Consider the following 24,400-nt stretch of genomic DNA (forward strand, 5'->3'; position numbering starts at 1 on the left):
AAATTATAGATGAGTATTATAGCACAATTTCTATAAAGGAATTTTATTTCAATTATATTTCATAATGCATCATAGAAATTTATAATAATAAATAATAGAAATTTATAATAATTTCATAATGCATCATAGAAAACATTTTTGACTCCTTAAAAATTTTTATACACTTAATTCTAATATTAAAATTGCATTTAACCGTAATAACTAATTTTGCTTGTATTTTATAATGATTATTTTTTTAATTTTAGTTCTGCATAAGATTTTTTTATTTATTGTTAATTTAATTTATTAATCCATGCATGAATACATGTATGTTTCTCGCACTGTGACAAAAACGACAGTATATAGAGCAATCGAATTTTGAATAATGTAATCCTCCACCCGAACATAGGCATCTGGACGGCCGAATTTCGAATTTGTTTTAATCTATTTCACATTTTGTAAAATTTTAACGAATTTTTGATTAACAAACTCAGCGAGTTCAGAGCGAGCACTGTACGGAAAATAACATTTTTATCTCTAGTGCGGAAATTCTAAAGATATGCTGGTTTCAAATGTATCTGGTTTACGGGCGAAGAACATGATATTCAATAAATCTAGGTAACACACAAAACTTTGAAAAAAGAGTGCTTCTAGATTTTATTTATTTTCCCCCCCTTCATTATGCTCAGAAAATTTTATGCTCTGAATTTTATGAATTATTAAAATAACTAATCCACTTTAATGTTAATAATTTAATCATCATATAATCAAGTAAATATGATCATTTCATATAGTTATTATAGTTTGGAAAATCACTGCCTGAAAATGTTCATTAAATTTTTTTAAAAAATTATCAGATCTTGTTTAATTTTACATTATTTATTTCAAAGCATCACGTACTATCAATCATATTTAATTTTATTTTTACGCAAAATTAAGTTCATAAATTTTGTGCTTAGAGTTTTTACCGTTTTACCAAAGTAAAGACGTTCGTACAAGAATTATGCGTGAAAAAAAATGCGCGAAGTGCATTAAAATTTGTTTTAATAAGATATATTAAATCCTATTTGGAAAAAACTGTGGCTTTCATAATCTCATCAGTATACAAGGTATCACATTTAATAATTAAAAAGAGTTATGTGATACAAACGCCATAGGTTTGAGTGTTAAAGTAAACCAGATCTCCCTACTCTTTCTTGCCGACATGTCGGTGACGCGCGCTCAGCCCACTGGGTTGGTCTATCTCTTATAAGGTCCATGCTTTGTCTATGTACACATCTATACACACCATAACCAAAATCATTTGTGCCAAAAGTGTGGGCTCTGCTAAAAAAAAAAAAAAAAGGAAATTAAGTATATAGTAATATTATTTATTGCATTTTCTTTCAGATCAACTAAATTAACAAACATTTTATAGTAAAGCACATAAAGCTACTCAAAATATCTTATCACACAACAAAATATCTTATCACACAACAAAATATCTTATCACACAACAAAATATGATTTAACAAAAATTTATGAAAACTAATAATATCATGTATGATGAACGTTGAGTTGCGAATTTTAAAGTGCCATCTACAAACGGGGGGAATTAAAGTGGGAAAGTGCAGAATCGCCCATTGCTATAAAAATAACGAAAACTTAGTCGCAGAAACAAATTTTTTTAGTATAATCAAAATTTCTTGGTATACCTGGATAAGATAGATTAAAAAAAAAAGTATTTCCACATTTTGTCAAAAGATAATTAACTTCTTCGCAAACAACTGGAATTTGGAAAGGTAGGTTAATATAACTGCAATTAAATAAAACACCTGCTATTTCAGGTTCAAAAAGATCAAACCGAAATTTCCCGCTTCCCATTAGCAGACAGTACGATATACAAAACAAATAATTACATGGCTTGAGTTCTCTTCCGTCTTTTAGCCCGCGAAGTTGCCGCGAAGTTTTTACGACGCAGTATAACAATATATAAATATATATAATTATATACTTTTTGACACATTGATCAAGAAAATATGCAGTTACTTCAAACGTTATATGATGATTAACCGAATGAAAATGTAAAGAAATAATTTTTTTTTAATGAAAATGTTCAAAAGCTTTAAATTTCGTTTAATCTCCTTTTTATTATTCATTTAAATTTACATAAACTTTAAAATTAGATTAACTTTTTTTTATAATGAAAGTATGAAAAAGCAATCGACATGAGGTATCGCACTGATTTAAAGATTTCACATTTGCACAATGGTGACAAAAATGAAACAGAAATAAACCTCAGGGAATCGTGGCATGGAGTGTGAAATATGATCGTGTTTTAAATATTTGTAAATAAGGTTAATAAATTCTACTTATCCTGCATGAAAATATTAAATATGATGTCCGTAAGTGCTATTGACAAGCAGTTTTTTGATGACAACATGCTTACGGATGAAGACTATCATTTCGGTATGTCGCCGGCACTCTTTATTTACTTTCTTTCCTTTTGGTTTGCTATTCTTTTTATTGAAAAACAATATTTAACCATTCCGTTGTCAGGTCATTACAAAATCAGAATTATATTTTAGTTTAATTTTTCTATCACTGTCATAATTTTTTTGCATTACATACATCTTTTCAATTCTGTTTTTTTTTTAATACATTTTCAACTTATATGTATACATTATTTGGGTAAAGCGCTGAATCGCCCACTTATTTGTTTGGCGCTTTTTACGAGAGTAAGAAGAATTGTATTTTTGTCAATTTTCTTTGACTTTTTAAGTGAAAATAGGTCGATGTACATATGGATAACGAGTATGTGCAATTCTTAAAAACGCGCCAAGCAGTGGGTAATTTCCCTTTCACTAAAAATTTTTATCTTTTCATACTTTCTAGTTCATAAAAAATTGTGCGTTTAGTTTTCATTTAATCTCTTGTTTTGTTTGCAAGCTAATTTTACTCAATTAATTGGGACAAAGTATAGTATTTTCAGGTATTTAAAATTAAGAAAACGGCACCTTATTTTGGCACATATTTTTCACTAATACCCTATCGATTCCGAGAGCAATCAGGCACAAGTCCCTCTTCATTGGGAGCAAAAATATTCTGCATAGAAATATGAGCATAGTTTCTTGGGTGGTAAAGTGTTTTGAGATGCAAATAGAAAAATTGAGGGGGAGGGAGTCTATATGTGGTAACCAGTTCCAGAATACCCTCCCCCCCCCACAGCTGAAGAACTAATTTCCATCAGAGTGCAACAAACAGTTAAATATGAGTGACAATTGGAAAGTACCAATATTTGATTTTATAATAGCAATATTTGATTTTATAATTAATATTAGCTGCTGAGTATAGCCTTCGTAATGATAAATAAATATTGACCATGAAACTATGACCAAGAATAATTTAATGCCAGTTAGGGATAAGCGTAATGTAACAACACTCACAACATCTGCACTTTCGTCTACTGCAATCGTGTTTGGTTCTTGATAAGCCATGTTGGTAAAAATATATTTACAGTTGCCCCATAGTAATAATTGGCGGTACATGGACACCAAGTTTGTGCAATTCTTTGATTTGTTATTTTGGCTCTGTGTAGCAACGATTTTTGCACTAAAAATCGCCGCTACATAAGTCAAAGAATGGCGCAAACTCTGTATCCACATGCACATTGACCTATTTTCGCTAAAAAAATTCAGAGAAATGCATAAACTAGGCATTGCACACTCCCTTTACTTTGCCCATGTATATATTGATCTATATTCACTTAAAACGTCAAAAGAGCAGCCAACAAAAAATATATAATCTCAGTAAACTACATTTTAAATTAAACAGTGAAATAACATAAAAAAGGACATTAATTGGTTTAATTTTACTGTACAGTTCCGCTTAGTTTCTGTCTAAAAAAATCGCCAACTGGTATTGATTGTTCAGGAAATCTGGAAGCCTGCTGTGTGAGGTAGGTTTTTTGGTAACCATAATGTTGATAATGTTGGTGAAACTAGTCTTGGGGGAAACGAGAAAATTACCAAATGTGTTGTGATAAATTGAAATTTTGGCTATTTTTTGTGATAACCCTTTTGTATAGGCCAGAGATTTTGAATTGCTAAGTTTGGTTGCACGTGCGTAACGTTTATTGAAAGTGGTGCCTGAAAGTTTGCTTAGTGTTATAACAAATTATATTATTCCGGATACGACTGTTATTTCTGAAGGAGTACATAAAATAAAAGGAACAAATTTATTGCTTTCTTGGACCGGTAGGTACAACTCTAATATACACCCTAATTTCACCAAATGTGGCGATATGTGTTCTGCGCTGGTTTTGGGTGCGATTGCGTGTTCTATGGCAACCCTGTTGACGTTGAAAAATCTTTCGTTGGAGCTCGTAGGTTCGCCTCTGTGTCTGAGAAGATGGGAGGGAAAGATAAAATGGTAGTTTTTGAATTGAACTTCGGCAAAAGGAAATATGATTGTGGCTATCCTGTTGAGGGGTAGTGGGTATTTGGAAGTGTGGAAAGAGGGTCTGGGAGATTATTTTTAATGGCAGTGCATGATAGAAGTAGGGATTTGTGATTTTATTTATTTGTGAACCATAGTATAAATTTTCTGGATAGTGTGTCTGGCTGTCATGTAAATACGATAGTGATTACGTGGCGGCATGTAAAAGGCGGTATGAAATTTATATTTCTGCTATTCGAAAACGCATTAATTCATGGTAAGTGCATTTTATTTTATCCTTGTTCTTATTTTGTAGAATGCTATGTTCATTGGTTCTTTAGTATGAATTTCTGTCATTATTGTTGTTTTTTTTTTTAAATTGTTTGAAATTTATTTTAGTTTATTTTGTTGTTTAGTGTCTAGACTGTACAATTCGTAGATGTTTTTGAAAGTTGAAACAGAACGCTGTGTACATGGTATTATTTGAAATTTAGGTTGATCTTTACAATATGGTAACTGGTAGTTTGGCGACATTTTGGAGGCGATAAAGGTTACTATCTGGGACTTTGGTAATAATGTGAGCAGTACTCAGTTCCGATTACGCATTATTTTGCGTGAGGGAAATGAGAGATCATGGGATATGTCATGTGATATTAATGGATGAATTACGGTTCTTTAATCGGAAAAGGGGGGAAATCGGGAAAAAATGTGGAAATTTTGTATTTAGCTTTATTCTGTGTTGTGTGAAACAGTGTTGTTTAATTTTTGGATCCCATGGCCCTAATTAAAGTGAATTCGAAATGGGTATTTAGGCATTGTGATAAAGAGAAGTTTGCTTTTTATTTAGCGGAGGAAGTATGGAGGAAAAATTCGCAGAAAAAATCTTTCAATAATTTTATTGAATGAATTAGAAAAGTGTATCCGCCACGTAATCAAGATTCTGAAGAAGATTAGGTAAGTTAGTATTTTTAATTATTTGAGGATATTATTTTTATGCATTGTTCTAAATGTAAGGTGGAAAGGAATTTGGTATTATTGGGAAAATTGTAATTAGCAATGATTTAGTTTAAAGTAATTAGGATTGTAAGGTAATTTTTATTAATTTAATGTATGTGCTCATTTATATTTTAAGTAGTGTTTTTGAATTTAATTATATTTTAATGAAATGATAGTTATTTTGTGAATTTTATGTTTGTAGGAATTTGGTGTACGTTTAAGTTGAAATAAACGTGCATGGAAATAATTTAAATATTTGATACTAAGTATTTGTAATACTTGCGGTATGAATTCGTTGGTGACGTGTATAATGTAATAGATGATTTAGAGGTAAAAGTTTTTGGATATTTTATTTATTTTATATGTGGAAATGTTCATATTTGTAAAGGGTAAATACGTTTTCGCGATCAGGTAATTTCATATATGTTCTTTTTACCGGGTTTAAAGATTGAGAAAATTGTCATATATTTTCGTGAAATTTTTCTAATTTATGAGAAAAAAGCAGTGTACATGGATATAGTGAAGAGTGTGCGCAATGCCATTTTTCTGCAATTCTGGGATGTTTTTTTTAAGTAAAAATAAGTCGGCGTGTACATGGTTTATGTGTATGTGTTATTTTGAAAAACGCGTAAGGAGTATGGTATTGTGCACTTTTTCCCAATTTTGCAGTGAATATTTGTCATGATTAAGCAGTTTTGTTTGATAAAATTTCTAGCATAAGTGTAATTCGGCTAGTAGATTGTTGGAAGAAGTGTTCAGTAGATAAGAAGAAAAGAAACACGTCTTTACTTTGTGAAGACAAAATGGCGGCGGGGAAAAAAAAGTAGAGGGTTGCTGTAGGAGAGTTGGTTGCCAAATTTTCGCCAAAAAATCGCCAAGTTACCATAATGTAAAGATCAACCGAAATTTATTGTTGCTATGTTATTTTGTTAAAGCGAGGAATGCGTAGATCGTAGATTCCTTCCTTGCCTAAATTGTGCAATTCGTAGAATTTTTTTAAAGTTTAAACAGGATGCTGTGTACATGGTATTCTTTGAAATTTGTTGTTGTTATGTTAATTTATTAAAGCGAGGTGTACGTAGTTTGTAGATTCGTTTGTTGCCTACATTGTGCAATTCGTAGATGTTTTTTTAAGTTAAAACATGTCGCTGTGTACATAGATTCTTTTCAAATATTTTTGGTTAGAAACTTTACGTTTTTGCTATCTAAATTTTTTGTTTTTGTTTCGGATTTTTAGCTAAATTGTGTGTTCAAAATGTAGTTTTTGCACGTGTGAAAACCGCTTTTTGGAGACATTTTAGGCTAAAAGTTCAAAATCTAGACAAAAAATTTAGATAGTAATATGGCAGCATGAAATTTGGTGACTTGAGGGTGCATATCAGAATAGTTCCGGACGGTATTATACGTATTTATCTGCAATTAACAGCGGATGAGCCGACATGACCAGATATTTAACTGAATTGCTTACATGGACGAGATGATGTTAGATGGTGTTAAAGTGTGCATGTGAAGAAAAGGTATGTTAAAGAATTGACGTTTTATTTATTGATTGGTGTGTGTGTGTGTTAATTTTTGTTGTTTAATGTTTTATGTTACGAAAAATGTACTATTTTTGGTTCTTTGTTACTTTGTGTATTTTTGGTTATTTGTTTGTTAGGTTTTAAGACAGCGGCGAATTTTTTCTGGTTAACATGATAGATTTAACTTTGTTTTAGCTTTCTGATTTTGTTTAAATGAAAATAGTGAGCACATGGAGAAAGTGAAATTAGTGCACAATGCCCAGTTTGTGTAATTCTCTCTCTCTCTTTTTTTTTTTTATGTTAAAGTAGGTTGATGTGTACATGGATAAAGTTAAATTAGTGCACAATGCCTAGTTTGTGCAAATCTCTGAATTTTTTTAAAGTTAAAATACGTCGGTGATACATGGTCGATCGATGTGTACATGGATACTAAGTTTGCGTAAGTGTTTGATTTCTTGTTTTGATTTTCTGTAGGAGATGGAAGGATCGCACTATCTCGAAATTGGTGCTGATCCTTTGTGGTACCCTTGTCGCCGTCATAATATCGGCACCATCTTGGTGCTGATCGTCATAATATCGGCACCATCTTGGTGAGCAAAATTGGTGCTGATCCTTCATGGTGCCAATCTCACCGTCAAAAAGTCAATGATTCGCCAAGCGGAACCATAAAGATTATCCAATTAATCTTAGCACTACACAAAGGAAATATCCACTTACCTTATTTAGAAATTTCCCTGTCTTCAGTCAGACAGAACTCTGTAACAACATCCAAAAACTTCCTAAAATTATCTTAACTAGAATCTGTGTATTGGCATCGCCAAATTTACAAAAATATTCTCCAACATTCGACCATATGCATTTCCTACAAATAGAACGCTTATAATGGCAACTAAATAAACCTTTATTTACACACCAGTCAATTAATGCTTTCTTCCCTTTCGTTCCAAATCGTAGAGAAACTTGAAATTAATCTTACAGCATCAGCCATTTTACTGTGTAAACCATAAAATAACAGCATACTTCTTATCCTAGAATCCATCACGCAACCAGTTACATCATAATAGTCTTTCTAGCAATGACTTCAACAGGTAGACGGCTCATTCCATAGGGAATTCGTCTGCTAGCCAAACCACAGCATATACCACGTGATTTATGGTCTTGGCACTCTTGGCAAGTGACAGCTTAGGCTGTTCATTGTAGGTTTTGCGTGCTTTTAATATGACAGGGAATGTTTTTTATTTCTGTCTGCTGCCAGTCGGCAAATAACGATCTCGAATTAGATTATTCGATGTTTTTTACAATTATTTTTAGATATAACTTAGTGCCTTATTTTCCTGAATATTTTATCTGTATTTTTAATAATCGCTTTAAATTATTTGCACCATTGTTTGAGATATTTAGGTTAAATAATTTTGGGAAGAAAATCTAAAATAAATAATAAAACATTGACACTTTATTTTTTGAATATTTAAAAATTAAAATAGTAAAAATTAATTGCAATACCATTATAATATTTGAGGGGGTGAAAATCTCATTTATTTTTAATGCATTGCTCTTAGAAAAAGAAAATCATATTGTAATATGTGTACTTGTGCAATTGATGAAATATATACTGCAATTGATGAAATATATACTTACAAACTGTTGACTTTCAGATGGAACCATAAACTATTACTGTCCAAACTTATAATATAGTTTATGGTACAAAAAGATAAATTATACTGAAATCTTATTATAGAAAAATATTTTATTTACTTATATTTTAATAAACATAATTTTATTTAATTTGAAGTCAAAAATAATTTTTAGAAGAATTTCATTTACCTATGACTTTTCAGTGTACTTGCACTCTGGAAATGTATATGTATGATAGTAAAGAATTTTTTATTTTTAAAAAGATCTTTCACTGATTGTAAATGCCCATTTTATTCAGTTACGTGCATATTAAAGTGCTTATAAGCTTAGCAATGTCCAGAAAATAATTTCATGCAAACTTGGAAGCTACTGCCTTAACTATATGCTGCTATGCATTAAATTTAGTAAGATTTCATATTTTGCAGACCAGCTGTAAAATGTACATTTTCAAAATATAATTTTCTTTTTAAAATTATAAATTCATACATGACAATACATATTCTATTTTATTCCTGTATCCCAATTAAATAAACACATTATGAAAATGTGCATTTAAATATAGTATTTACTATAAAGTAAGTGGATTAGTTACAAATAAACAGTCAAAAAACTGGTGATAAGTAAAATAAAATAAAACTATACTACTTGGCATGAACAATCTTTATATCTTTAATCTTTTTTACATCAACAATATACTACTTTGCAGTCTTTTAAACACAGGCAGGATGCACAATTTGAACAAAAAGCTTTCGTTCTTCACCAGCTACAAAGGAGCCAACTTGCATCTGATGGAGACAGAAAGCTTTTCATTTGGAAAGCATGTCCTGCTCATGTTTAAAAGTTTGGTGTTCATACAAAGTAGTATATTTTTATTTTAAGTGAATTAATGCTTTTTTTTATTTATTTAAACTATTTTTCCTAGAATATATCAGGAACAAGTACCAAAAATCACTTATTCAAAGTAGTGGTCATGTATATTCCAAATTTCCAATTTTTGATTTGTGAATAAGTTTTTAAAACAGAAACACACAAGTTGGCCGAAATATAGAAATTAGGTATTATTATATACTACATGAATAACTTTATGAAATGCAATACCCTATATATGACTCTAATATGGGAAATTTGACTTATCAAATACTTTTTTATTTTTATTTTTTTAAGTTTATTTATTTATTTGTTTGTTTTGAGATGGTATAAATGTTTTAAAAATTAGTTTGTAAAACCGTGGAAATCTTTTTAGATATACAGTACAAATCCGGATTCGTCAGGACTTCGGCGATTTCAGATTAGGGTTTTTTTCCGGATTATAGATCATCAATTTAAATCTGGTAAGATGGCATGCAGAAATAATACAATTAAAAATATAAAACCATAATTTATGAGATAAAAAGCAATTATGATCTAAAGGATATCAAAATTTACAAAAAAAAAAGCTTAATATTTATTTGTTTACTTTATTAAACATTTCTTTCAACGCACGCAAGCGTAAAGCATACATTACGCATAGTCGAAATTAGAAAATTGCAACCAGAAAACTATTTGATGTGTATTCATGATGTTTATAATGACGAGGAATTTGACTTAAATCATATCAAAGACGAAGTACATCGAGATGAAATACTACATTTAGTAAGGAATTATAAGCCAAATAAAATAAAAACATCTGCCCTGAATATAAGGATAGTGCTGACAGATCAACTTCCAGTTCACTGCGTGCCGCAACGTCGTCCCCCCCCCCACAGAGCAGTGTGAAATTGATAAACATATTTCGGAATGATTAGAGAATCAAAGGATATGCTCTTATCCACTTTTTGTTTGATGGACATTGAAACATGCTTTCGCTTTGTAGATCCTTTGGTAGCTCCAGAATCGGAAATTCTTTTTGACGTAATCGAAAGTTCAAGCTTACTTTTATAAAATTGCTCTAACAGTTTGCAAAAAAATAATAAGCCAGATCCAATTAGAAGATTAAGGAACAATGCAATCTGCAGCATTAACTGAAATAGATAATTAGATAATTTTAGCTTAGCTTATACCGTCCGTTATACATTAAACATGCATGTGTATAAACACATATGCGCATGTGTAAAAGTATTATGTGTTTACGCATGCGCAAAACGTTTGTAGCTTTGAGGTCCGGATTATAGATCATTCCGGATTATGGACGCCCGGATTAAAGACTTTTGACTATATATATCTCGTTGGTTTCCATAGCATTCAACTACTCAGGTTACCATAAATGAAACAACTTAGCAATAATCCAAGGGGCACCCTTCAATCTACTATAACCACCACGTTTTGTTTTTATGAACAAAGATATAAATTAACTGTTAGTGCTCTATTTTTTCTTGCATTTAAGGCAGCTGGGGCCCAAGAGCGATGCGCAGTGCAGGGAGAAAGTTATGCCACATACGCATGACGTCATGTGGGTGACAGCGTTAGTTCTTGGCGTTTGTTTACTTTCGTTGCATCAACAGTTTGATTTGATTTCCGTTGTTAATTTGCTATTATATTTAGGCGGAAGTGGCAAATTGTGCTATAGCGTTGTGTCAGAATTATACACGTTAATACGTTATTTGGCGGAAAACACTCTTTACAACCAGATAAAATAACTATTTTTTTAATGAATTTATGTAGTTTTCATACATAACTGTGATGTAATTTTACATTTATTTTTCATTTTACTGCTATTTTACATTTAAATTGAAAAATTTCTCATTTTAAATCATTTTTTATCATAATCTTCATTTTGTGTATGAGACTTACATCGTAGTGAGATATTTAAACTCAATGTCATGTTTACCAATACTGAGTACCTGAATGATTAGTTAATAAATTCGCGTACCCAACTTCATTCACATGTTTTGGTTACTTTCTTTACATCCCAAACGTAATTCTATGTATTGAAGCAGCGTCTGGGTTAAGCTTTGCGAACTAAGTAAACTGATACATGCCTCACCGTGAGGAAAGAACAATTTCTCGACCACACTATGATGCAAACATCGAATGAGTGAGTGACATATTTCCTTCAGTGTTATTTAACTGATGCATACAGGTATGTGTGATGTAATTTAATTGATATAACTTACACATGCTTGAACCTGAAGGAAAACAAATCTGTGTATAATGCTAGAATACAAATAGCGAAAGAGTAAGATATTCTGTTTAGTGTTATTTAACTGCTGCATATGTTTTAATTTTGATTCCATATAACTTGTTTTTAATTATAAGAGAAAGAAAAATAATTCAATACTGAACACATATTTCGAGTATAACAAAAGTATTTTAAGAAACAACCTGATAAAAATACATTAGTAATTAAAAATATTTAATTTGTGTACAGGCTGAATTGAAATTAAGATGTGGTGGTGTATTTAATTATGGCAAAGCACACTAGGGTGATCTGCGTAATAGGTGTGATGTCTTCGTGGAGGACTTTCTCAGGGAAATTGGCTCGTATACATGTTACGCATGAGGAAAACCACGAAAACACACATGCAGCCAGCCCGTTCGCGGGATTCGGACCGAACTACCAGTGTTCAGCGACTTTACCGCTCGGCCGCTGGTGAGCCGAAACTAAGATGTAGGGCAAGTTTATTATTATTATTATTGTGCGTATATGTGTAAGAAAAGGTATTTTAATTGTTCCATTTTTAATGTATGGAAGGAAGAATAGGATGCCAATATCGAAGATTATTTACTATAGCAAATAATCACGTCAGGATAAATGTTATATAGAAATCTTGGCAGTGTAAGGGATTATAAGAGTACTTCTAGATTATACTGAAAATATACGCACTTCTGCTAAAATCTGAAGTGAATCAGTATGAAGTGACTTTTCACTTTATAAAGAATGCGATAAGCATACTATTTAAATGTATAAATGACGGATATTAAGAAATTTGTAGAATTTTATGGTATTTAAATATGAATTTGTTAAGTCAAATCTTTTTATATATACTTTTGCTTGAGATATGTAATTTAAACTGAAAATCACGATCATATATTTCTTATGGAATGTCAAAGTTCATTTGTATTAAAAAAAGTGCATGAGCAATGAAAATAAATAGAATAATACTTTTTGATTATGTTTTTACCATGGTCTTAGCAGTTATGCCATCATGTGTTCTGTTCAACAAGATTTATTTAGTGCAAACAAAACTACGAAAAAATATTGAAAAATACCTTGTTTTACAATATTTATTTCCCTTAATTAACTTAAATATCGTTTTTCATTTTCTAATGCTTTCCTTTACGAAAAGAATTTAATGTTTACAATTATTTTCAGCATTCGTACGAATTCTGTGCATAAAATAAACATTTTCTTTAACAAAATACTTAATCGGAAAGTATATACCCGGTATTTCCGGTGTATCTACCACATATAAAATGATCATTTTGCTTTAGTTTACATTTTTTCCATTACCAGAATCATATAGCAGACGCGTCGGCCGATGTTTCTTGTCTCCCGGGTGACGTCACTACCAGCAACCAATGGCATGCTTTTTCCGTTCCTGGCCTAACCTTAGTATATTAAAGAACCTTGCATTTAAGGGGGGGGAATTTAAAATTTGAGATCCGCCTTCTGCAAGCAGTGGATTATTTTCAAACATATGGATTCTATGATTAAAAAAAGTGTGATATATTTAACCGAATGGCCATCAAAACAGTAATATATAGGAACAGTTACGTATGCGAAGTGTGTGTTCATAGCTTTCTAAACTGAGGTTCCAGTTTAGAAAGCCTAAGAAAATAGTAAAAATTGATGAAAGTCTTATTACAAAGTGGGTTGAAGAGGTATAATTTCCTTCAAAATTCTTCAAAAATGAGTTGTGCAACCTTGGCAGGATCTCTGCCAGTTTTCTTCGTTTTATTGTAGCCAACCTTCATGATCCATGGGATAATATGTAAGTACAATAATGTTAGTTTTCCAAGGTTGCTGTAGTGTGTTTTTCTAGCTTTTGCAAAATTAATTTCAATTTTTTCCAAAGTTTCTTTAACAAGACAGTGCTTATTTTAATGAAAACTTTCACTTCATTCCTTTCAGTGCATCATGTTTCTTTGTGTAATTCAGTATACATTTAACTTCCTTTTCTTAACTTGTGTCTTGAAGAAGGGTAAGTTAAAAACATGTCTTCATTTAGGACTTTTAAATATGTGAATCAAAGTAAAATTCTAGACGAGTGTAAAGTAATTAATATAATGTAGTACTTTGTATCAACATCTGATTAATTTTAATCTAAAATGGGAATCTTTAATACTTTCATTTGTTGGAAATTGCTCAGCATCTTTTAAATATTTATTCCTTTTTGGAATTTGTCTATTTAGAGCCTGTTGTGATGACTCTTTAGAAACATATTTGATATTGCATGTGGTTTATTAATTTTCGAACAGCCTGTTTTTGTATTAGGAGATATCATTTTGTTTACAGTTAAAAGTTTTTACAAATTTTGGCTATATTTTCCCCTCTCATTTATAAATTCAGTAGTTTTTGAAATTTGAAATAAAATGTAGATGAAAATGTGCTTTAGCTCACTGCTCGGCGATTTTTAGAAAATCGCCAATATTTCACGTTTCCGTGGAACGTCTCTGGAATTGTAAACCTCCACCCCGAGATGCTCCACAAAAATGTAAATAAAATGGCATCGAAGAAAGAACAAATATTTTTAAAAAATGGCACGATTCTTTTAAGAAAAGATGGTAAAAGCTCAGAATACTCTGCATAAACAAAGTTGCTAAGGCGGAGGGAGCTAAGTGATGTCTATAAATGAGTGGTGCTAAGCTTGTGACATTACAATGTATTTTCTATCGATATAGAAATAAGTATAATAAATTGCATATATTTCATTCATGATACAGTAAGTGAATTCTACCAATTATTAAAACAGTAAATAATGTCGCAGTCTCTCATATTTCATACAGCTTCAGTATTTTCAAAGCTTCTTAAGCTTTAGCACTTATACAAATAAAAAAAATTTTTTTAATTTAAATTTATCTTATGAAACATTTTAATTTTATCAATTTTTCAACTTACCTTATTACTATGTAATGATACAATCCCTTACATACCAGTCAGTAGACAGTCTTCATTATTTTCTAAAGTTTAAACTTTACGTTGATAGAAACAAATTTATTGCATATCAACATCATACACAGTTTTCATATCACTGTTTTTTTTAAATTCCTAAATGCACATGATATTCTGTGTAGGCATACTAGAATTCTACACATTAATAAATAAAAGAAGCTAATTTCTCTCAATGAGAGAAAATAAGATGAGAAAATAAATACTACAAATTTGGAACAGTAAACATTACATTTTTTAATAATTCACACATACATATTATCAAGTGCAATTAGCATAGCAAACACTACAGATTAAAATAATAAGGTAAAAGTTACTTATTGGCTCAAAGTTTACAGTTTTGCTACTGTTGAGTAGATCGTCAGAATATCAATAACGATATACTTACGTTAAATATTGATATTCCAATAAATATCAGAATATCAATATTTATCGTAAGTCAGAAAGCATCAACATATCAAAACCAAACAATTAAAAATCTGATTTAAATACAAAAAAATTCTAAAATATAATTTAGAATTAAGACAATAATACAAATTTAAAATACACAAACGATATATTAAACAGTCCATATAAAATAAGTTACATTACTGCTTGGCATCGCACACAATCTTGCTTTGCCCATGTGCACAATGATCCGTATTCGCCCGAAAGTATCAAGGAATTGCACAAACTCGGTGTCTATGTACACATCAATCTATTTTCACTTGAAAAAAAATCGGAGGATTGCATAAACTTGTCATTGCGCACACTCTTGGGTTATGTCCATGTACACATTGATGTATTTTCACTTGAAAAAATCTAAGAATTGCACAAGCTCAGCCTTGGCTTTGTCCATGTGTACATCGATCTATTTTCACTTAAAAAAAAAAAAAAAAAAAAAAAAAAAAAAAAACGCAGAATTGCACAAATTTGCCATTGTGCACTGCCTTAGCTTTGCCCATATTCTAGGGTTGAGCCGAAAAGATCACAAAATATTTAAAATAAGCAACTTTAAAAAGAAGCAGAAAAGGAAAAAAAAATTCACATACCTTTCTCAAAGGAAAAAAAAAAAAAAAAAAAAAATAGAAAGTCTTTTTAAGGGTTTTTTATTTTTAATTTATGTCAGGCGGAAACACCCCTGAACCTCTGTCTTTAAGAAAATTTACTCCGTTTTATTCACCATTTCCAAAATACATGCAGAAAAATGGCAGAAACACACAGGAAAGAAAACACTTGATTGAGAACTGCCACATAAGAACATTCAAATGGCAATTGAAAACTCTTCAAATTAACAAGTAAAAATTTCAAATAAATTACTACATCATCTCAGATAGCAAATGAAATAGCTAGATATTCAAAGGCAATTAACAGTTAAAAATTTCAACAGTAGGCTAAACTGCATTTGAGCCAAAATGTATTTAAACGATACCATAGTCTCTTACTTTAACCTTCCAGCACGCCTGCTTGGGAATTTTACATGAGCATGCACACGTCGTATTTTTTACATCTGCTACTTTACCTTTTTCGGCACAAAAAATGTCAGAAATGTGTGAATATTGATATTAAATTTGTTAAAACATAAAATATTAATGTTAGTGCAAAATACAAATGATGTCACATTTAAATTTATAATTTTTTTTAAATGTTCAAATCAATCAGGTGTAAAAGCAATGATGTATTTCATTACAAAAATTTAAAAATTTATTATTTGATATCTATACCTTAAAATCCAAGCTAGTTTTAATATTCATCTGTCCTGTACTGTTGATTTATCTTCGAATCAAAGACAACTTGTCAGAAATAAAAATCACTGGTAGATCATCACAGCTCTTGCTATTTCAATTCCAGTGCCATCACTTGAGAACAATTCTTTTGCATTTACGTGGTGTCCTTTTTTTTTTTTTTTTTTTTTATTCCTATCATATATAACAATTCAAAGTAGGCTATCATTTCCACTCAGGTAACTGCTATTATTCTCACATCCAAAAGTTTCCTTGTCTTCTTTTTCTTCATCAGATAATTCTTGAAGAATGCGAGCAAAATCAGCTGGTTGCACATATTTTTTACCATGAAAACCGATATAATAATTATAGACTCGAATTTATACAAATTGAAATAATACACATCAATTAATAACAGAAAATTGCAAAATATTTGAGAAAAATATTTTCTGAATTTTCTCCCACGACCACGCGCGTGTTGTAACTTTTACGAAAAGCTGCCACATAGCACAAAAGCCCAGTAAAAAGACAAAAAATGTCATATGACTTTCTTTTGGCACATGCCATGATGTGGGGAAGGGTTGAAAGGAGGAATAGAAATGACATGCAGACGTCTCAGCTGTGATATGCAAAAAGTGTGCATTAAAAACTGAATTTGTCGTAAATTTTGTGCATAGTGCGCATGCTAGTAGGTTAAAAGGAACCCTTCCCTATTTGTAATTGTAATGTGTTGTTATTACTGCACAGCACCTATTTTCTCCACCTCATTGTAGTTCAAATCAACCTTCATTCATGCATTTTTCATAAAATTATATGCACTTAATGGAAATGACATGATAAAGAAGCAATTAAGAGACTACACTATCTCCTGCAGCTCTTAAGTAAGAATAAGAAAATGGCCTTGACATTTCTATTCTAAAGTAATGTCCCTATTTATTTTAGTTCTTTTAGAAATTTCAATTACCGTATTTGCTGGTGTAAAAGACGCACTTTTTTCTCTGAAAATAGGTCTGAAAAACGGGATACTCAGTTTTTGATTACATTCATTTCAGTTTGTGAATAGGTCAAAGCTTCATGGGATGCTATGAAAACAGAGACAGTGTTTAAATCATTTAAGAAGTGTGGCATTAGTAATGCACTGGATGGTACAGAGGATAATTTGTTGTATGAAGACTCAGATGCTGATTTAGAAGAAATTTTAAGTGACTTTTCATTTAGCCCTGAAGATGAGTATCTGGATTTTGACGAAAAAGATTAAAAGGTGTTCTTTCCCAGATAGATTGGGTATTTGCAGAAAGTATTACTTTATATCTAAAATACTTTTAAGTCATCATAATGATCAATAATAAAGTTTTATTCTTCAAAAAGTATGAAAAAAGAGGGGTCTTTGTATCTTAAACACCGGCAAGTACGGTAATTTAAAAGAACCAAGCTAGTGAATAATTAAAAACATGTTAAATACTAATTAAAATCTCATAATTTCCTGTATATGCAGCAGAAGAATTTAAATACAGTCAAAAGTCGTTAATTCGGACACCCATAATCCGGAATGATCTATAATCCGGACCTCAAAGCTAAAAATTTTCTGCGCATGTGCCGCCGCACAGGCGTTTTACGCGTGCGCGTAAGACCTTGACTACTGCGCATATGCGTGTGCGCAAGTGCAGAGTACGTTTTCGCCTGCGCGTTTAATAAGCTAAAATTATCTAATTGTCTATTTCAGTTAATGTTAATGATTGCGTTGTTCCTTAATCTTCGAATTGGATCCCGCTTATTATTTTTTGCAGACTGTAAGAGCAATTTTATAAAAGTAAACTTGAACTTTCGATTATGTCAAATAGAATTTCCGATGCTGGAACTTCCAAAAGATCTACAAAATGAAAGTATGTTTCGATGTCCAACAAACAAAAAGTGGAATTGCTGCAAAAAATGGATAAAGACATGAAGAATGTGACAGAGAGGTTAGTGAAGACGAAAAAATTTCGATTGACAAGTTAGTCAGTATTCTCGGTACAGCAATTAACGGGACTTGAACAGCGGGACTTTGTAACTGAACAAGAAATTATGTCTGTTTATAGAATTAAAGAGAAAGTATTATCACATAAAATGAGGCAACTTAAACAACTTACATTGAAAGAAATGTTTAATAAAGTAAGCAAATATATATTATGCTTTTTTTTTTTTTTTTTTTTTTTGTAAATTTTGATACCCTTTAGATCATAATTGTTCTTTATTTCATAAATTACGGTTTCATATTTTTAATTTTAGAATTTCTGCATGCCATCTTACGAGATTTAAACTGATGATCGATAATCCGGAATCGCCAAAGTCCCGACGAGTCCGTATTAACGACTTTTGACTGTAGCATTCAAAATATGAGAAGTAAACAAATGTTAAAATTGTTAAGCTTTGTGAACTTATTTAAATCAAAGATGATTCAAAGCAAGAAGATACAGTAAATTGAATAGTTAAATAATATTTATTGAGTAGTATCACTTTTTTCAAAACTTTCTTCGACGCACATGAAATAAATTATATTAACAAGATGAATTAACCAAGTCCTTGTTTAAAGAAAAAGCTTTGCTTTATTGCAGAATAATAAAAAATTATTATCAACAACTAAATGGAAGTAAAGCAAACTTCATGAAATACAAAAGAAAGAAAATGTGTAGGATAGGGGCAGATATCATAAGAACTTTTTATCAAGTACAGTACATAACTTGAAATGCATAAATATTGTTGAATTATCTGTTAAATGTAAACTGCTAAATAAGAAATAAGTGTACAACCATTACTTTTTTATTTCCCATTGATGTCTGTTGAAATATAAAAGTAACAGAAATATTGTGCTTTCTGTGTTGTATACTGATTTAATTTACGAACCATATATTTCCATGGATTAAAATAGAGAGAAGGGTACCCCATGTATTATAGCCAAGTTGTTGTTTCATTTATGGTAGCCTAAGTAGTTGAATGTTATGGAAACCCTATTATGATGTAATCGGTTGCCTGATTGCGGTAAATTCGTAAGGGCTTATAGTGTGTGTTGGTTAGGAAGTATATTGTTTGTTTTGTGGTTTAGATGGTAAAATGGCTGAATGTTGTAAGATTAATATGAAGTTTCTGTATGATTCGGAAAGAAAGGGGAAAAGAGCATTACTTGACTGGTGTGCAGGGCTGTGGAGTCGGACAGATTTTGGAGTAAAAGGAGTCGAAGCTGAAATCGCTAAAAACTGGTCGACTTCGACTCTAGTTTGAATTTGAAATGAATTGAAAAAAATTAATGACAAGCTGAGTTATTATTTTTATTTATGGACTGTATACATTAATAAATAGTTATGTTCTATTTTATTGACCTATTAATAAATATAAGGGAGGAGGATGGATGTGATATTTGCCATTGGTGATTAAACTGATTCATTTAGTTACAAATCTCACTGGTAAATTCAGGTAAGCAGCAATAGCAGCAAGAACTCCTAAAATTGATGCCATTCTTAGAAAGCGAGCAAGAAAAGAAGCAATTATTGATCAAGCAATGCGATAAGGAAGTACATATTTGATGATAAAGAGGTTTTTAGAATTAAGAACTTTTTTAGGAGATGTAGATAACCCTAATGTTTCACTAACAGAAAGTCTGTGGAATGACCTTGCAGAATTGGAAACTCTTCTTTCTATACGGTATGTATTCACAAAGAAGCTGCAATCTGAAGAATTGACAGGAGGCAAGAATGGGATGTTTATTCTTTCTGAAATGGAGGGTTTATTGCAGAAGGAATCATTTCTTCAAAGAAGAAAAGAGAAACTAGTTTGCTGTACAATGAGATCTTACTGATTCAATATACGGAGATCCTAAACATTGAATTTTCTTGGATGGCGAGCAAATTAAAAAGGCAAAGAAAGTCATCTATGAACTTTCATTAAGAATGAAATTATTCTCAGAACAATTGGAGAATTCGAATCAGGACAGTCAAACTACAGTCATTGCAATTCTCTATCATCCTTTTTCATTGATGAATTAGATTTTGAGAAATATTTTTGGATAATATTAAAAAGGCTAAGGCAAAGGAATTAAAATAAAGAACCAAGTGCCTTTAGATATAAAAGTGAAAAAATACAAACAAGATTTCTACACGACCTTTGAAGAAATAGAGAAATACGATTGCGCTTGCAAGACACCTCTTTTAGAACTTATAAAAATCTATCCTGAAAACTTAAAAGAAGTAGCCCTAGCAGTAATAGCTCTTCCTCCTCCTCAAGTTAGTTTGGAAAGACTCTTCTCAGCTCTGAAGTTTATCAGATCGGATCTATAACCCTCTAACAATGAAAATCTTGCCGAAGCTATACTCTTTCTTAGAAATAACTAATGCCACTTTTTCCATTTCATAATAAATGCTAATTAATATAAATAATTTGCTGTGCCATCAATTTTTTTTTTTTTTCTGTAGCATCTATTACTTGTTTTATATTTAAAAAATAAGCTGTAACCCATGTGTATATGTTTACATATATATATTGTTGCGTTTTTCTTTTCTGACACCAGTTGTTACATTATTTCCTCCTTCACGTTCGTACGGGGTCATGTGGATTTGGAGTGAATAACGACAATACTACTTGATGAAGTGTTGAAACACACTTTATTGGCCAGTATTGTCAGGACAGCTCCAAAACACGTTTTTACAGTCGTCGATGAACTACTATAAACTCGCTGACATGACCAGTGACACAGCCTCCAGGTTATCAGGCTACAACAGTGGAGACAGCTTCACTGCAAAGCACCAGAGTACAGCTCCCAACAACTGCTCGGTCGTTCTCGGAACTCCACGTACTCTCAAAACTCTCCACGCTACAACTAGCAATGCACTCAACGACACACAGCTTTATATATTTTGCTTTTACAGAGTACAGCTCTCGACTCTTTGGTTCAGTCGTTCCCAGATCTTAACACACTCTCTCGGCGATACAATAAGAAACTCTTCAATGCACTCGACGACCCACTCGGCACTCGCTGGCCGGCTGTCAACTCGATCTTCTGCACACGGACTATTTAGACAAGACACACACGCACACACTAACTGACTGCGCGCCAGCAGGGTTTATATTGCTTTCGTCTTGTGTTCGAGAACATTCGGGGCTGAACCGGTAAGAATTCGTTCCAGAAGGTTGAGCGATTTCTCACCAAATATGGCAACCCTAAAACTGCTTTGCGGGGAAGCCATCTTACCACGCCTGTACATTTCGTAACAATATACAGTCAAAAGTCGTTAACCCGGACTCGTCGGGACTTCGGCGATTTCGGATTATAGGTCATCAGTTTAAATCTGGTAAGATGGCATGCAGAAATTCTAAAATTAAAAATATGAAACCGTAATTTATGAAATAAAGAACAATTATGATCTAAAGGGTATCAAAATTTACAAAAAGAAAAAGCTTAATATTTATTTGTTTACTTTATTAAACATTTCCTTTAGTGTAAGTTGCTTTGTTTCATGTGATAATACTTTCTCTTTAATTCTATTAAACAGACATAATTTCTTGTTTAGTTACAAAGTTCCGCTGCTCAAGTCCTATAATTGCTGTGTTGAGAATACCGACTAATTTGTCAATTGAAATGTTTTCGTTTTCAATAACCTCTGGGTCACTTTCTTCACTATCGGAAGTGAATTATGATGACGAGGAACTTGATTTAAATCATATCAAAGACGGAGTACATCGAGATGAAATACTACACTTAGTAAGGAATTATAAGCCAAATAAAATAAAAACATCTGCCCTGAAGATAAGCATAGTGCTGACAGATCAACTTCCAATCGGCAGCGTGAAATTGATAAACAGATTTCGGATTTCAAAACATACTTTCGCTTTGTAGATACAAATTACATATTAGTAAATATATATCGGAAATTCTATTTGACATAATCGAAAGTTCAAGCTTACTTTTATGAAATTGCTCTAACAGTCTGCAAAAAATAATAAGCCGGATCCAATTTGAAGATTAAGGAACAACGCAATCTGCAACATTAACTGAATTAGATAATTTTAGCTTAGGGTATAACTCTGTTACACATTAAACGCGCATGCGCACAAACATATTCGCAGCCGTAAAGGTATTACGCGCTCTCGTAAACGCCTGTGCGCATGCGTGAACGCGACGCATGCGCAGAAAGTTTGTAGCTTTGAGGTCCGGATTAAAGATCATTCCGGATTATGGGTGTCCGAATTAACGACTTTTGACTGTATATATAAGAGGGAGTCAGAGTCTGTCATTTTCCCTACCGACTCCACAGCCCTGCTGTTGTGTAAATGAAGGTTTACTTAGTAGCCAGTATTAAGTGTTCTGTTTGTAGGAAGGAAATGCGTGGCGCTGAGGATATTTTTTACTCTTATTTTGTGAGTTTATGTAGTGACACCAGTATATAAATCTAATTCAGATAAGATATATAGATTCTAGTTCAGATAATTTTAGGAAGTTTTTGGATACTGTTAAGGAATTTTGTTTGACTGAAGACATGTTAATTTGTAAAGAAGGTAAGTGGATATTTCCTTTGTTTAATACAAAGATGGATTTCCTTTTTTATGTTATATCATTGTTTGATTTTAAAATGTAGTTTATTGAGATTATATATTTTTTTTGTTGGCTGCACCTTTGATTTTTTAAGTGAATATAGTTTGATGTGTACATGGACAAAGGGAGTGCACAATGCCTAGTTTGTGCAATTCTCTGATGTTTTTTTAAGTGAAAATAGGTCGATTTGTACATGGATATTGAGTTTGTACTATTCTTTGTCTTTTTATTTTGGCTTTGTGTGGCAGCGTCAAAGATTGCACAAACTCAGTATCCATATACCGCCTTACCCGGAAATATATTTTTACCATTTCCATGCATAAGCCAAGAATTTGAAGAGCTTTTTCTAAAGCTAAGTATACAGAGGGTTGGCTTATATATGGATCTGCTAATCTCGCAAGAAACAGAAACTTTTCTATTAGTCAGATGCAAATGATAGATCATCAAATATAAAACTTTATTTATTTATTTTTTTAGTTTGTATTTCTCAAGTTTATGAAAAGTATTAATTTTAAATGCGAACAAATTATTTATTTTATGAAAATAACTTGTTTTATTTTCAAAATTGTTATTTGACTGGCTTGTTGCATTGATGGCTGAATGAAAGTTTTGACGATGGTGAAATTTACACCTGGCTTATAAAAAAGTACGCTAGCATACAACAAATAATTAGCATACCAAATTTAAATGAGGGGGGGGAAATTGCTTTAATCTTTAAACTTAACTAATTGGGTGTTTTGTATGCAACCTTTACACACACATACCCTCCCCCAAAATATATATATCCTTCAAAACTTTGTCAGAATCTGAGTTTCTGAATATTTCATGAAATTCATTTTTGGTCATTAACATATCTGAGTGCATATCATCATCATTCTGAATACTAGAGTCTGTCATCTTCATACACAAAATCATCCTCGCTGCTATCTATCCATTTACTGATGCAGCATATTTTAAACGGTCGCAGACACTTAGCCGACATGGACATTTAGCCAACACGGACACTTAACCAACAGGACATTTAGCCAACAAGGGCAATCAGCCGACAGGACATTTAGCCGACAAGGGCACTTAGCAGAGAGGACATTTAGCTGACAATAAGTCTCACTCTTCCTAATGCATTCAGATTTCTAATGCTTTCACATTTCATTATTACTTTACTCAACACATCGTGCTACATTTATTCCCATATAAAGTCGTTTCGCTCCTCCCACTAATGAAATTTCCTTTCCCTGTCAGGAAGTAGAGTGATTCACCCTACTCCTCACCACACTGGAACTACTTTCTTTTTTCTGAAATGCTGTTTACACCCTCAAAATGCTATTTGCACATTAGGCATCGTATATTTATTAATCTAAGATAAGTCTCTGGCCTAGGAATTCGAGCCTCGTGGCCTGCAGCCACCCAACAGAAGTAGTTTTGGTTTATGTAATTACAGCAAAGCCAGAGGGATATCTGCCTAAGGGAAGGGATATCTTTGAGGAGGACTTTTTGAGGAAAG

At 31.8% G+C, this 24,400-nt stretch overlaps 2 protein-coding genes across 5 annotated transcripts in view; one reads left to right on the forward strand and one right to left on the reverse strand.

Annotated features, from left to right (window-relative positions):
* Nucleotides 1–1,881, reverse strand: part of JMJD5 (Jumonji domain containing 5) — a 59,286-nt gene extending 57,405 nt beyond the window's left edge. For 2 of the 4 annotated variants that reach the window (XM_035358599.2, XM_035358598.2), the window contains exon 1: nt 1,674–1,881. In XM_035358599.2, coding sequence (XP_035214490.1) covers nt 1,674–1,842 — 169 coding nt within the window. In that variant the 5' untranslated portion in view covers nt 1,843–1,881. Of the gene's footprint in view, nt 1–1,169; nt 1,306–1,673 lie in introns of all 4 variants that reach the window. The other 2 variants (XM_085822220.1, XM_035358600.2) reach the window with 2 other exon arrangements.
* Nucleotides 1,882–2,233: 352 nt separating this feature from the next.
* Atf6 (bZIP_ATF6 domain-containing protein ATf6) overlaps nt 2,234–24,400 on the forward strand; it is an 89,247-nt gene continuing 67,080 nt past the window's right edge. Inside the window, exon 1 of the mRNA XM_085822221.1 lies at nt 2,234–2,427. Within this exon, the coding sequence (XP_085678347.1) occupies nt 2,340–2,427 (88 nt within the window). The 5' untranslated portion in view covers nt 2,234–2,339. The remainder of the gene's footprint in view (nt 2,428–24,400) is intronic.

Source organism: Stegodyphus dumicola, chromosome 8 (genome assembly GCF_044657685.1).
Source record: "Stegodyphus dumicola isolate Sdum_Otavi_A_Nest chromosome 8, ASM4465768v1".
NCBI lineage: Eukaryota > Metazoa > Arthropoda > Arachnida > Araneae > Eresidae > Stegodyphus > Stegodyphus dumicola.